This window comes from Dermacentor variabilis, chromosome 3, assembly GCF_050947875.1.
Source record: "Dermacentor variabilis isolate Ectoservices chromosome 3, ASM5094787v1, whole genome shotgun sequence".
NCBI classification, from domain to species: domain Eukaryota; kingdom Metazoa; phylum Arthropoda; class Arachnida; order Ixodida; family Ixodidae; genus Dermacentor; species Dermacentor variabilis.
Window position 1 is genome coordinate 2,846,058 of NC_134570.1, and position 16,082 is coordinate 2,862,139.

The window sequence follows — 16,082 nt, forward strand, 5'->3', positions numbered from 1 at the left end:
TAGGCTGATGGCATTGTCCATCTTCTTAGTGAGTCGCAGCACTGTCTGGTTGTTTGAACCACTTTACTCTACCATCATGCCGAGAATCCGGATAGCATCCACCCCCGGAATATAGCTTCCGTCGTTTGTGCGCAGTTTCATGTCGCATTCGGCGAGTGGCTTCCATCCCTTTGGTTTCCGGCCTCTGCGCTTGGGTCGTTAAAATAGCAGTTCCCACTTGTGCGGTGAGCACCGAAGCCCCGTGGACTCTAGGTATCTCTCGGTAGCATCAATCGCCTCTTGTAGGGCCGTCTCTACCTGTCCGTCACTACCTCCCGTACACCAGATGGTAACATCGTCTGCGTATATGATATGACCAATACCGTCGATAGCAGAGAGTGTCCGGGTAGACCAATCATGACGAGGTTTAGAGGGTTGGGGTTATGACTGCCCCATGTGGCGTCCCCTTAGACCCCAGCTTGATCATGTCTGAAGTCAGGCCCCCATATTAAGGGTGGCTTCTCCGTCTGACAGGAAAGATCTCGTGTAGGAATGAAAGTGCTTCCCAGGTTAAGGCTCCACATTGTGTTTAAAACGAACGACTGAAAAATGTTATCAAAGGCCTTTTCCAGATCTAGACCTAGTATGGATCTCGCGTCCCGCGCATTACAGTCAACAATGTGATGCTTGATGAGCTTCATCGCGTCCTGCGTCGAGAGTCCGAACCTGAAGCCGATCTCCACAGAATACTAGCTTCTTCCTCTACAATGCACCCTCGACATCTGAACGTGCATCGTAGAGGAAGAAGCTAGCATACTGTGCAGATCAGCTGCCTAGAGAAATTGTGGAAGATGTAGATCTAGAAACGCTGGGAAAATCTTGTGAGCATGGCCTTCGTGAACTGGATGCATTTCCTGTCACGAAACACACATAAATTTTTGCTTCTTCTTTTGGTGTATGTTCGGTTTGTTGCCTGTCAACCAGCATTTACTCGGTGTGCACATTACACTTTCGGTCATCCCGGTTTGCTTGTTCATCCTATTTGTTCTGTGGTGCTGTTTGCAGCCAGGCTATTCTTTATTTTTTATACTGCAACACGTCACATTGATGGCCCTTATAATGCTTCTGTGTACCTTATATAATTTTTTATTTGGGCAAATGTTGCAAGAGCAAACAGTGTAAAGCAGTAAGAACAGGGCATGCTAACTTTTAAATAATAGGTTTATTGTGAGAATGCAGTGACTTATAAAGGTTACCAGAAAGTAGTACAGGAAGAAAGCCTGATAAAGACCAGTGCCTTATGAAACCATACAATCAAAAACGGGGAGAAGAGAGAAAACACAAATAAACATACAAATCCTGGGAAAGAAATCCTTGAGATCACCTACTGCTCAGTTGGTGATTCATGCACATGCGGCTATCTTTCAATAAACAAGTTTTTTTTTCTTTTTCAGTGGCATGGAACAGGAAGATTGCGTTTGCATAAGCAAGCTGTCAGTCTGTCTATTGGAAAAAGGACAGTGTTTCTTGAAAGGTGCTGGCATGCATAATTGACAATTGTAGTGATTTGCTTTCTGATACACTTGGAATGTTTATCTGGCTTTTCTTTTTGTAACACTTTTACCTATGTTTGGTTGCATCAAACACCCCTCCTTTTTGCCTTATCTTCAGGCTGTCTCTTTTTTCTGGTAAACTGTACACATTGCCTCATTTTTACAATAAATCTTAGTTGGAGTATAGCCCTCATCTCTTTCTAGTGTCATCCTGTTGATACTGCTTCATGTTATGCGCCCTTGCAACATTTACGTGTGTGTGGGTGTATGTGTGTGAGTGTTACAGATTTGGATGTGAAATGAGGACCTTGGGCAGGGGCGTTATTCTTCTGTGCAATCTCATGAATTCATTAATTACAGCACCACAGAAAGACAATAGACAAGAACGAAGTGAATGTACAGAGTGCTTTGATCTTGTAAATTGTCTATTTTTTTCGCTGTAGTTAATAATGAATCCATGCCAACTCATCCAGTTTTGATTTCTTATCTTGGGCTCATGAGCCCACTCGTGTCCTGGAATATCTGCATGGCTATGTATCGTCTAATTTAATTTCTTGGCCATGTGCTTGCAAGTCACATGTCAATCTCCCAATTTTCCTGACAACCTTGTGTGATGTGTAGGCCCCGACAGTTCCTGGTGAATGCATGCAGGCATGAGGATGTTGTAGTATGCAAATTTGCACAGCAGGTGCTGCTGTGATTGCTCTCAGTTCAGCTTTTCAGGTTGTGTGGTATTTATGTTATGTAGTATCGTACTACTGTTACACTGTTATTGCCACATCAGTCTACTGTATGTGCCTGATGTTTGTTTGTGTCATGACTAACAACCTCTTCTGTTTGTTTGGCAATTGCATATAGTCTCCTGGCCTAATTTAATTTTTTGCCCCCATATTGCACCATATGGGCCTATTATGTTTCAGGTTTAGGTGCTCCTGAGGTTGTGTTTTTGAAGGCAGTGGTAGTAATCTTTACATCTGACATGATAGCTGGCATAGTATCTTGCAAACAGGTTCTGAGGTTTTGAAGCGAAGAATTTGAGCCGCAGACTGCAATTCTACTCTGCCTAGGTGCTTGTTCGTTTGCTCTTTCTCGTAGAGGTCTTCCAGAAGGGTAAAGTTGGAAAGACTTGTCAGTACCCGACGCCTGTGTTCGATGAGTTGTCTTTTTTGTGCGCTGCTGATAGTTCATATCGTACTATGCCTTAGACACAAGTACAGCATCTGCGATTTTCCATAGTATCCGCTCGTCCACTCCCCATGATTTTGAGACTATTCTTTTCACTGGGTGTAGAATTTGTGTCCAGGAATGGCATTATTGTTTCGCCTACGTACTGGCTCTGCCATCTTCGTCTTACACTGGTCAAAGATTTGTGGCTTTTGACTTGTGGATATATTTGTCCAGCTATGTGGAGCACAATGTGCAATCTGGGGTACTTCTTGATTCTGGTCTTATTACTGATGTCGATGTAAACCAATTCATCATCATCATCAGCCTGGTTACGCCCACTGCAGGGCAAAGGCCTCTCCCATATTTCTCCAACAGCCCCGGTCATGTACTAATTGTGGCCATGCCGTCCCTGCAAACTTCTTAATCTCATCCGCCCATCTAACTTTCTGCCGCCCCCTGCTACGCTTCCCTTCCCTTGGAATCCAGTCCGTAACCCTTAATGACCAACGGTTATCTTCCCTCCTCATCACATGTCCTGCCCATGCCCATTTATTTTTCTTGATTTCAACTAAGATGTCATTAACTCGCGTTTGTTCCCTCACCCAATCTGCTCTTTTCTTATCCCTTAACGTTACACCTATCATTCTTCTTTCCATAGCTCGTTGCGTCGTCCTCAATTTGAGCAGAACCCTTTTCGTAAGCCTCCAGGTTTCTGCCCCGTAGGTGAGTACCGGTAAGATACAGCTGTTATATACTTTTCTCTTGAGGGATAATGGCAACCTGCTGTTCATGATCTGAGAATGCCTGCCAAACGCAGCCCAGCCCATTCCTATTCTTCTGATTATTTCCGTCTCATGATCCGGATCCGCAGTCACTACCTGCCCTAAGTAGATGTATTCCCTTACGACTTCCAGTGCCTCGCTGCCTATTGTAAATTGCTGCTCTCTTCCGAGACTGTTAAACATTACTTTAGTTTTCTGCAGATTAATTTTTAGGCCCACTCTTCTGCTTTGCCTCTCCAGGTCAGTGAGCATGCATTGCAGTTGGTCCCCTGAGTTACTAAGCAAGGCAATATCATCAGCGAATCGCAAGTTACTAAGGTATTCTCCATTAACTTTTATCCCCATTTCTTCCCAATCCAGGTCTCCGAATACCTCCTGTAAACACGCTGTGAATAGCATTGGAGAGATCGTATCTCCCTGCCTGACACCTTTCTTTATTGGGATTTTGTTGCTTTCTTTATGGAGGACTATGGTGGCTGTGGAGCCGCTATAGATATCTTTCAGTATTTTTACATAGGGCTCGTCTACACTCTGATTCCGTAATGCCTCCATGACTGCTGAGGTTTCGACAGAATCAAATGCTTTCTCGTAATCAATGAAAGCCATATACAAGGGTTGGTTATATTCCGCACATTTCTCTATCACCTGATTGATAGTGTGAATATGATCTATTGTTGAGTAGCCTTTACGGAATCCTGCCTGGTCCTTTGCTTGGCAGAAGTCTAAGGTGTTCCTGATTCTATTTGCGATTACCTTACTAAATAGTTTGTAGGCAACGGACAGTAAGCTTATCGGTCTATAATTTTTCAAGTCTTTGGCATCCCCTTTCTTATGGATCAGGATTATGTTAGCGTTTTTCCAAGATTCCGGTACGCTCGACGTCTTGAGGCATTGCGTATACAGGGTGGCCAGTTTCTCTAGAACAATCTGCCCACCATCCTTCAACAAATCTGCTGTTACCTGATCATCCCCAGCTGCCGTCCCCCTTTGCATATCTGCCAAGGCTTTCTTTACTTCTTCCGGCGTTACCTGTGGGATTTCGAATTCCTCTAGACTATTTTCTCTTCCATTATCGTCGTGGGTGCCACTGGTACTGTATAAATCTCTATAGAACTCCTCAGCCACTTGAACTATCTCATCCATATTAGTAATGATATTGCCAGCTTTGTCTCTTAACGCATACATCTGATTCTTGCCAATTCCTAGTTTCTTCTTCACTGTTTTTAGGCTTCCTCCGTTCCTGAGAGCATGTTCAATTCTACCCATATTATATTTCCTTATGTCTGCTGTCTTACGCTTGTTGATTTACTTCGAAAGTTCTGCCAGTTCTATTCCAGCTGTAGGGTTAGAGGCTTTCATACATTGGCGTTTCTTGATCAGATCTTTCGTCTGCTGCGATAGTTTACTGGTGTCCTGCCTAACGGAGTTACCACCGACTTCCATTGCACACTCCTTAATGATGCCCACAAGATTGTCATTCATTGCTTCAACACTAAGGTCCTCTTCCTGAGTTAAGGCCGAATACCTGTTCTGTAGCTTGATCTGGAATTCCTCTATTTTCCCTCTTACCGCTAACTAATTGATCGGCCTCTTATGTACCAGTTTCTTCCGTTCCCTTCTCAGGTCTAGGCTAATTCGAGTTCTTACCATCCTGTGGTCACTGCAGCGCACCTTGCCGAGCACGTTCACATCTTGTATGATGTCCACATCTTGTATGATGTAAACCGATTAATCAGCAAATAAGAGGCCAGACTGGCGAAGAAAGTCTGCCATGTTAAGAGCTTGTTGCATCATTCTTAATTTTTGTGTACCATAGCTTTCCCATAGACGGTAGTACTCGATAGACTGTTGTAATTGTTGTCGTGTGTCTGTGTTGTTGGTGTGGGTGGGCGAAATTTACCTCCGGCCTCACCTGAAATTTTCTGTCTTTCAAAAAGGAACTGTTTACCATACATGCTGTACCGCCAATTTTTTTGCTCAGCGTTCCTCCGATTAGAGCAGCATGAGGTACTGTATTAAAAGCCTCTTCACTCTCTTTATTCTTTCATAAATGGTATTACACAATGCCCTGTAATAAAGTTACTCCTGCTCATGGCTCACTCATATCTAGTATGAGCATTCATGTCTCTTGACATTTATACATCTGTAGAACCAGCTACCTGAGAGAGTGTTTACTATATTTGACCATGCTTAATTGTGCAGTGTTGTTGAACAATAGATATTGGTGCAATGAATCTTTACACCTTTGAAACATCAGAAAAGATGCTTGTTATACAATTGTGCCCTTTGCTTTCGATTGGCGTTAGTATTGCTTGTTAGATTTTACATATGCATGCCCCTTTGTGCAATAGTCTTGCAAAGTTTAAGGGTTCAATAAATAATGATGAACTAAAAGCACAAGAGCTTTATTTTTTTACTTATGACTCCCATAGAAATGCGACTGCCACGGCTGGGAATTGAACCCCTCATCTTGTGTTAGCAGCTGAATGCTATAGCCACAGTGGCAGGCGAATAAATTGAACAATTTCATTGTCTACAGGTGTTTCTTTTTTCTTGCCTGTATGTAGGTAAAACTTGCAATAAGAGCACCACTGCAAAACAAGAAATTGTTTGTGGTCCCTAATTAAATAAACTAGACACTGTGCATAGTTCAAGTGCAGAAATTTCTTTTAAAATCCAAGGATTAGATGTTCTTGCAAGTAGCATAGTGCTTTATTAGTTTGAAGGTAGTAATCACCGAAGATATCGTTATAAAAGTTTACACACTAATAAATGGGATCACAAACTTATTAGAAAGTGTTATTAGTAACATGTTAAGCATTGAAGTCTCTGCACACTTGATTAGCTGTGGACGTGCGAGAACCATTTATGCTTAAAATATTCACAGAAAGAGATGCAACTGGCTGACTTTACTGCACAGTTTTGATTTGTTATAACGTGTCGTCTTCTACCGTTTCGTCTACACAAGAACAGGCTGTTTGCCTGCTTTTCGCATTGTTGCACGAGTTTTACATGATTGTGCAGGAGGCTGCGTTGTCACTATGCCACTATAGCAAGCCAATAATTTACCAACTGTAGCGTTAACTATCGTTCAAAACAAATGTTAATACATGTGCAGTAAGGATACAAAGTCCGCAATATATTCAAGGTTTACTGGTTTCTGTGCAAGAAAAAGAAATCTCCAGTGAAGAGATGCAACTTAACGTGCATGAAATATTCGAAAACAAATTGACGAAGCTGTTTAATCAAGCCATGGAGCTAATGCTATCGCAGAAAATTGATTACGATAGCCTACACGTTTTCTATGTAAAATTTAATAAGTGAGGTAAGATAACCTTTCAAGATGCATCAGGAAAGTCACTCTTGGAAGCCGACAAGAAAAAGCAACTGAACAGTACCGTGTTCAGCACTACGTTGAAACTTCGGGTACTTTGCATCCTTGTTATTTGCCCTTGCTGAGGTTGAAATTATTTAAGGTGCTTCGTACGCGGCGATTTTTGTATGCCACTCAACAAAAGAAAATTGTAACTACCCCAAAAAGGCCATGTCGTCTCGTGGGGATTGAACACCCAACTCACAAAGGCGTACGAAGCAAACGTGAAAATGCACTTCATTTGCTGCGTAGCGTGTCAACGAACGCATAGAAATGGAAGAATGGAATCTGCGGTGCAGGTTTTGTTGTTGTCCCTTCGCGTACGTACCGGATTCGGCAACCCACGTCTCCACACATTGCACTTGTTGAGCGAGACGCCATTTTTCAAAACAAACCGGCGAAATAGCTCTCAGCGCGCAGCGACCGCTGCGATGGTATGACTGTGCGACCAACCGGTTGGTCACAGCCGAAAATCGGGGGGTGGGCACTGCGACTGCGATTTTCGTCGCAAACGACGGAAATCGCATTTCCTGTGCAGCGAAAATCGCATAATGTGAAACAGGCTTAACCGGTTGGTTGCAGCCACTGTGGTCGCAGCCGAAAATCGAGGCGTCGGCACTGCAACTGCGATTTTCGTCGCAAGCCGCGAAAATCGCACTTCCAATGCGACGAAAACGGGATCGTGTGAAACAGGCTTTTGGCTTATCTTTGGCGCGCCGAAGGCACCAAAATCGCAAGTCGTGGCGTCTACGTTAGAGTGTCGGTAGAGTGGGCCAAACGGCGCTCTCTCGCTGAGGCGCCGCGTGTGGAAAAATTTTGCGAGGGTGCTGTGCGCGAAATAGATTGGGGTGCAGACGCACTTCGCGGTAGATTCAACGTAATTTCGCTGCGGGCCCTGATACCGATTACGCGCGTACACTCTCATAATAGTGCTTTATTTCCACTGCAGATTTATATTAACACCTTTACGCTGCGTGTATATACTTCTGACATCTATTATAGAACACGACGTTTTCAATTTTGCTGTCGTTGTCAAGTGCGTCGTCTACTAGCGAGCGCGCGTTCGTTGCGCGTACGCTGGTAGATGCCCAGTTTTTCTTTGAAAAAATCTGTGCAGTAAAATTTTTTATGGTTTTACTTGCATTGGTGCGCCCGCGACTCTTGTCGGCCGGTACCAATTGTAGTTTTAGCCTGGTGAACTGCCGTTTTTAACATTGTTTTCTAAATCTAACACGTAATTTTTGCCATAGAGGCCGCCTATCTGCAACATGAAGCTACATGATAAAATATTATTGATGTCTTGTTATTTGACGCGCGGTTCCTCTTGGTGGAATATTGATCAAGGGCAATGGTCAATGAAAAAGAAATATAGTGAAATAAACCAGGTTCATTAGCTGCGTGGCGCGAATAGATGCAGATGACCACTGTACTTCTATGTAAATCTCAGGTTACATAGACATGGCATCTCCACGACATGTACACAAGAGAAAAATTATAAAATATTCTAAATGCACTGATTGAAAAAGTGAGAACTACCGTCTGGAATAAGCGTGTTTCTTTTAAAAGTTGCACGAGCCCCAGGTTAACCAATAGACTTTCGGAGAAAAGGAATCAAGGGAATTATTGAACGTTAATATGAACAACAATGTTAGAGACAATATATTGCCTGTGTACGCAGACTCAATCGGGGAGACCGAGAAGTCTTTGCCAAAGTAATCTCCATTGCTTGTCTGGCGATCTCCTCCAACGTGCCAGCAGGCGAAATGAAGTAGAAACATGTAGTCTAATCGAATGGTATTTGCTATTCAGGTCATATTCGACTTCAGAATTCACTATTAAATGTTATTGAATAGCCGTTTCCGTTCGAATGTAAGAAATAACAGCAATTTTAAAGCCTCGAAGGTGAGAAGCCGATGCAAGTGAGGACTCTTATTCCGAATGATCGTGTTGCTGGAGAGTCGTGGCTGTTCACCGAGGCGCACCAGTTCCTGAGAGAATTGACGCACGGGTGCTAATCGGTTCTGCTGAACAAGTTCTTGGCTATCATTCAATATAAACGCCCCGTTTTGGGACAGCCTGTAAAGCTGCAAACTTGATTCAGGCGAGGAAGACATTTTCTTTTGCAGCCTCACTATGTCTGCAAGATTGTAACCCATTCAAACTGGGTGCCCAATGTAGTACCACACTTGCCTTTTTCAACGAACAGAGCAGAACTACAAATATATGAGTGAGCATGGAAGTATCGGCCGCAGCATATACTCATTCATGCTTCCCTACGTTTTGCAGGTCGTCATCGAGTGCTTGAGTGCAGCCAGGGCCGGTACCTTGCTGCAGCTTAGCATGGACTGCTGCGACACCGTCCCTGCGACTGGGAACCGCATCTAGTTGGCTACCACCCAGCCACCGATGACCTGCAGTTCACGTCGTTATTCCTGGCTTATCGAACGAAACGGATGGGAACGCACCGCAGCGAAATCGGCATCGACCATGACAATAGCGGCACCAACGTGCCCAATAAAACCATGTTGCGCTCATGCAGCAGGCATGGAAGCATCGGCCGAAGGATGTACTTATTCATGCTCCCCTGCGTCTTGCAGGTAAGTTATTTCAAAAAACTACCCTTTGTGACCTTTCGGTCTGACGACCGCTGTATCGTGGTGCTTCCATGCCCAGAAGCCTTATTAGTGTCTTTGTGTGAATTACTGCTGTTAATATGCGGCGATGTCGAGCGCAATCCGGGTCCAATGAATGATAAACTTACGGAGATGTACAAATTAATGAAGGACATGCATGGACACTCAATTCGCATTGAAACCGCACAGATGACAATGTCAAGTGACATCCTAGAGCTTAACAGTCAGCCAATGCCGCCAATTTCTCCCCGCGGCAGCTTCGCTCTGGTCGCGCACTCGCTCCACCGGGACGCTGGGAGAGAGCCAGGGGTGGCGGCGCTTCCGCTAACAATAGCAGCCTCACTGTGCTCTCTACTAACGTTCACAGCCTTCTGTCGAAGAAAGATGCATTGATCAACGAATCTAAAGCTGATATTGTCGCGTTAACCGAAGCTTGGCTTTCTGATAAAATACCAAACGAAGAGCTGTTTTGCTGTGAAAGAAAATACAAAATATTTCGCTGTGATAGGCCCAATCGATGTGGCGGTGGCGTTCTTCTTGCTGTAAACGTGGAAGTTGAAAGCTGCGCTACTGCTATAAAGTCTAGTTTGGAGGCAACATGGTGTTGCCTCAACCTGGCTTTAAAAAAAAATGTCGCTGGTGTATGCTACCGCCCTCCTTCTGGGTAATCCAATTTCTGTGACGGCCTTCATGATTGCCTAAATAACGTAAACATTTTGTTTCCCGGAGCGACAGTCATTCGATTTGGTGATTTCAATTTTCTTAACATTATAAGGTCAAAGTCGCACTCATATCATCGCCTAATTCAGGTGAAACGGACCATATCCTTCACATCTGCTCTGATTTTGTTTTGACACAGCTGGTTCATTTTCCTACAAGCGTTAAAAATAATATATCTTCAATTCTTGACCTAGCTTTGAAATCATCGCCGGAAATTGTATCTTGTGTGTCTAATACGCCTGGTGTCAGTGATGATGTCATTATTCAAGCAAAGATTTCCCTGCCATTCTCAGGCGCGCGAAAGCATCTGAAAACAATACGCGACTATAAAAAAGCGGATTTCGACGCAATTAACAAGGAATTATGCTTTTTTTAGATGAGTTCTTGTCCGATTACCTTGAACGATCTGTGCAAAGCAACTGCGACTTATATGAAGCGAATATTATAGAACTAACCTTTAAATAAATTCCTATCAAGAAAGTTTTTTTCGAATACGAGCGCCCCGTGGTACAACAGATACATAAACCGTCTTTCTAAGCGTAAGAAAAGTCTTTATCACGCTGATATCAAATCTCGGTCGGATAAACGTCGGTCAGCCTATAAATCTGCCACCACAACTGACTTATCTGAAATGAAACGATCTAAATTTTTCTTTTTTAATCGCACCCTTCCAAATATGCTAAAAGATAACTCTAGACAATTTTGGAGTGGCAATGGAGCGCAGTGCAATAACTTTGATAACAACGGAAGGACATCCAGTGCCTGGCGTACATTGCGCGTCTGTCTTAAATGATACATTTGTGAGGGCTTTTTCTCGCCCAGTAGTTACCATTGCCTTGTTAACATACCTTGTCATGGACGTTGTAGTTCTGCGGAAACCCGCAAGGTGGAGAGAAGTAATTAATAAAGCGTAAATCAGACATAAACCCATTCGTAGCAACTGCTACAAAGGAAACCCATACGGGTTTCTCGAAAGGAAAGCCTCAGAGTTGAAGAAAAACGCTTCAACTCTGAAGCTTTGCTTTCGAGGAACCCGTATGGGTTTCCTTTGCAGCAATTGCTACGAACGGGCAGATGTCTGATTTTCCCTTTATTGATAGCTTGTCATTACGTTATTACTTGCCAATGGACGCCATATTTATTACTTCTTAGGGCATTCGTGCAGTCATTAAGAAACTGAAAACCTCATCATGTGGCGTTGACAGCATCAGTATGAAATTCTTAAAAAATACTATTGAATACTCTTCTATCATTCTGGCATGCATTTTTTCACAGTCCCTGCAGCTGTATAGCCTTCCGGAAGACTGGCTGATAGGTAAGGTCGTGCCAGTTCATAAGTTTGGGTTGACACGCAATCAAACAAATTTTCGTCCAATTTCACTCACATCTGTTCCATGTAAAGTTTTTGAACACTTTATTTTCACTCACCTTGTTACTTTTTTTGAGTCGTACCAGTTTTTTACACCCTGACAACATGGCTTCCGCAAGAATTTTTCTTGCAAAACACAGCTTCTGGTCTTTACTAACGACCTGCTTTTCTTACTTGATTCTGGATTTACAATAGAGTGTATTTTTTAGATTACTCTAAAGCACTTCACAAGGCTAGTCATCATTTACTACTTTTCAAGTTCGGCCAATTAAATCTAGATCCTAATGTTCTTAACTGGATTCTAGCTTTCCTTTTTAGCCGCACTCAGTTTGTTTCCGCAAATATTGTTGATTCCTCAGTCCAGCCAGCGCTACCAGGTGTTCTCCAGGTGTCTGTATTGGGACCCTTCTTTTTTAAATTTTCGTGAATGACCTACCCGATAACATTTCATAAAGGCTTTGCCTATTTGCGGATGGCTGTGTAATTTATCAGAAAATAACTAACCATGACGATGTTGCCTTGCTTCAGACCGACGTAAATACCATACATTCCTGGTGTCAAATGTGGAACATGTAATTGAACATTTCGAAATGCAAATAAATGCGCGTATCTCGCACCTTATTAGCATCACCACACTATCATCTTCATAATACGCCTCTTGTTTCATCTTACAAATGTCTCAGTGGTTATAATTGTAGTAACGTATCATGGAACCATCTTGTGAAGTACATCATCACCAAAGCTAACCGATCACTTCAATACTTTCGAAGAAACTTCTATTTCGCACCCCGATCACTTAAAAAAAGTTATACACGACTTACATTCGTCCGTCACTTGAATACGCATAAACTATCTGGGATCCCGGTAGTAATACACTGATAAACCATTTTGAAAGAGTGCAGTATCGTTCCGTTCGCTTCATTTGATCCAATTATGACCGCACAGCCAGTGTTACCGTGATGAAGTCACTACTTAACATTCTAGAACTTACGATTCGGCGTAAAATAGCACGGGTCGCTCCTTTTCGTAAAATTTACCATCACAACAATAATCTCCGAAATTAGTTCATTAAATCCCCTCCTTGCATTTCATCTAGAATAGACCACCTTTAAATAGTTGATGTTCCTCGTTGTAGAACTGTGACCTATTCACATGCATTTTTACCTAGAACCACCTCCGAATGGAATCAGCTGCCAGAAGCAGCTACAGCTGTCACGGATAAATCGCACTTTAAGGGTTTCTTGAATAACATATGCTTAACATTGCTTAACTATTTGTATTTAATTTGTTCTTCCGTTTATAGCTTGTTGTTATTTTAGTTTCAGATGTTCAAATTTCTCTGCTTTATCTTAGTTGCGGCTGTTTCATTTGATTTTTGTATTAATTTGGTGATTGTTTATGCTTCTTATTTATTGTATCAACTATTTTTCCAATCTTGGTCTGTAATATGCACCTCACCTCTGTTATGTGCAAACCCTTAGGGTAAAATAAACACATAAATAAATATATCTAGGTGTATGTGAGGTGTGCCGTTCCTTTGTTTCATTATTGTCGTTATGATAGCGCACAATAAGTGAAAGCAGCCGTTTATGATACAGTAGCTGGTTAGTCGAGCGAAGATACAGTTGGGAACATTACATTAGGCAATAAATGTAAGATACGCGTAACATGCGTTTCTCATAAATCAGACCCGAGAATAATTTCTTCCGTTTACACCCCTAGAAAAAAGCCGAAGAACGCTGCTACCTTCTTTTGTTTTTTATTAAACAAATTCTAGCGTAGGGGGGGGGGGGAGGGGTGATATGCTTATGAGGCACCCTGTTCAGTTCTCGCCACCTGAGGTTCTTTAACGTCCACCTAAACAGAATTACACGAGTTTTTTTTTTGCATTTCGTTGGCATCAAATTCCGCGACCTGGCTTGGATTCGTGAGCTCAAGTTTAGCAGCGCAACGCCACATCCACTTAAAAACGAACCTGTTAAGAGCTACTTTGCCCAGTATCGCGTCCGCGTGTGGAAAACATGCCGAAGATGGTACAATGCCGGTCCGACCCGCGGCGGAGGTGCAGTTCGCCATTAAGGGGCCCACACACACACAGCTTTGCCTGTCATCCTTCTTCACAGAGTGGAAGGGCACTGAGTTTTCTTGTTGTGGCTAAGCATGGACTGGACAAAAAATTTCACACGGCTTACGGGCGAAAAATTGTCATATATAATCGCTACCCAAAACTGTTTTCGGCACCCGAGTTCCCTCCGCAATAAAAAAAAAAAAAACCGTGCCACTTACCTCCGCGTTCTCTTACTCGAGGAAGACGGAAACATGAAGGGTATGTTGCACTGCAGGTTTTTTTTTCTTTTTCTATCACAGTACTTTCCGTAAATCTGAGTAAAGGGCACCAGATGGGGCCGATATGTTTTTTTTTTGTTTGAAGTGGCAAGCAAGACGTTTACTTATGTTTGTTCTGTCTGCGCTTCGCAAGACCTTCTGATGAAAAACTATATTCGCAAAAATACACATGAGGGATACATACTGCTTGAAGAACAAGAAAAATATTGGTTCTCTAAAGAGAACCGTACAATAACTTCGTAGAATGAAAGCCTACACTAAGGCCGCAATGCACGCGCATTGCGGCCTTATCTAATCGTAAAGAGCGTTCTAATCGTAAACAACAGCGTGCGAAGCACTACGAACGACCCCGCCTAGCAGAATGGCCAGCAGTTTGTAACGGCGCGATCTTGACGCGGCCCAACCCAGTTAGATCGCAGTGCCGCCATGGTATTTTTCGTCGTTGTGGCCAGCTGTGGCCAGTTCTACGTAGGGCAAACGGGACGGTGTATCAATCAGAGGCTAATGGAACATAAAAGGTCGTTAACCGGTGGATCGCCTTCTAATCTTTCGCTACATTGCCGAGATTGTAACTGGACGCCAGAGTTAGATGAATGCGCGATATTGTACAGGTATAGGAATGAAGATACGCGTATTATGGTAGAGGCATGGCATATCTATAATGGTGGAAGTGCGTGCGTGAGTCAGCCTTCGATTACTTTACATAAGGAAGAGATTAAGTGCCTTAACAGTTATCTCTCACGTAGACCGGCACGTGTACCCGACTGACACGTGGTGTTACCATTCCTGAGCATGCGCAGATGAGTTTTGTGTCTTTTTTCGCCTCAGTGCTCCCTTCAGTTGATAGTCGGCGATCGTGTTGTCCACTTCTATACTCTTGTGTCTTGTCTGCACGCCTCACTTCTTTCTTGCATAATATATTTATTGAAGCGTGTGCCACATCAGCCACACAGCAGGTATGAGTATATTTAACCACTCATTCGAGTGAATTCCAGGTGTTACTTAGCCAAGCACAAGAAATACGTAAATTGAGCATATAATACTTTGGCCAATAGTCATAGCATCTCTGTAACTCTTCAGTGGTTCAACAGCGTGGTTCAAACTCACTGGAGAGGCTAGTAAGCAGGTCTATGATGCTCATTGGCCAAGATGCTTCCTGTCTAGTGACCTGGAACGTCTCCAAGATGCCAACGTAGATGACACCGAAGACGCGCTGCGCTATGCACGCCATGAACAGAAACCAGCTGGAGAATGCCGCCACCAGCCAACTCTGGTGGGAGTCAACGCCATTTCTGGGCAGCATCACGACGACCCGGGAGCCGTCCTGCGAAAACGGAAGTCCACGATTAAAAAAAAGTATGCGGATCCTACGCACTGTGGGAATCGTCATAAGCGAAGCTTTCTGTGATATGTTTGGTTTGATGGACGAGAATCAGCAGTGATGCTGAGGGCCAATGTTTACTTTCTTCAACGTTCAGTGCAACTCGAGAGTGGTTAGTGGATGGTAAACGTTACGTTGAGTTCCCCACTGGCGTTCGCCTGCGTAGTAAATAGAACACACAGCGAGACGTGTTTGTTGGGCGCCATTGTTCATAAGCCCCTAAAAGGATAGCAATGTCATGTCATTGCCTCACATGACATCGCATCGTGGCGGACGTGTTAAACATTATCTGATTTATACTGCTGTACGTGCCGAAAAACTCAATCTAATTACGAGGAACGCCGTAGTGGCGGGCTCCAGGTGAATTTTGATCCCTTGGCCTGCATTCACGTGCACCTAAATCTAATGGCGTTTTTCACTGGTCGATTCGGAGCAGGACTTCTTGCTCTGTGGCAACTATTCCAAATTTCACTGGTCAATCTGGAGCAGGTTCGCACTTTCCGCTGGTCATTTCGGACCAACTCGCTCCGCGCCGGATCGCTCTCAGTTGCGCGCGGATTCGGGCGGAAATAGCTCGCGTGACTTCCGTCTTCGAGCGAAATCCGTCGGTACGCGCAACATTGTGTTGCGCTCAAAATGGCTGCTGCAGAGCTCGCGTTTAGCGATGAGAGCTCGGACGACAGCGAATACTAGGTGACGCAGGTGATGTACGAAGCCTTCTATGCACGTTGTCCATGCACAATCCTTGCGGGCGCGACATGGAAATGGAGGACTCTGCG

General features: G+C 43.6%; 1 protein-coding gene across 1 annotated transcript in view; it reads right to left on the reverse strand.

The window, feature by feature from the left end:
• Window positions 1–16,082, reverse strand: part of LOC142575083 (monocarboxylate transporter 12-B-like) — a 180,700-nt gene that overhangs the window by 87,921 nt on the left and 76,697 nt on the right. Inside the window, exon 2 of the mRNA XM_075684065.1 lies at window positions 15,030–15,246. Coding sequence (XP_075540180.1) covers window positions 15,030–15,225 — 196 coding nt within the window. The 5' untranslated portion in view covers window positions 15,226–15,246. The remainder of the gene's footprint in view (window positions 1–15,029; window positions 15,247–16,082) is intronic.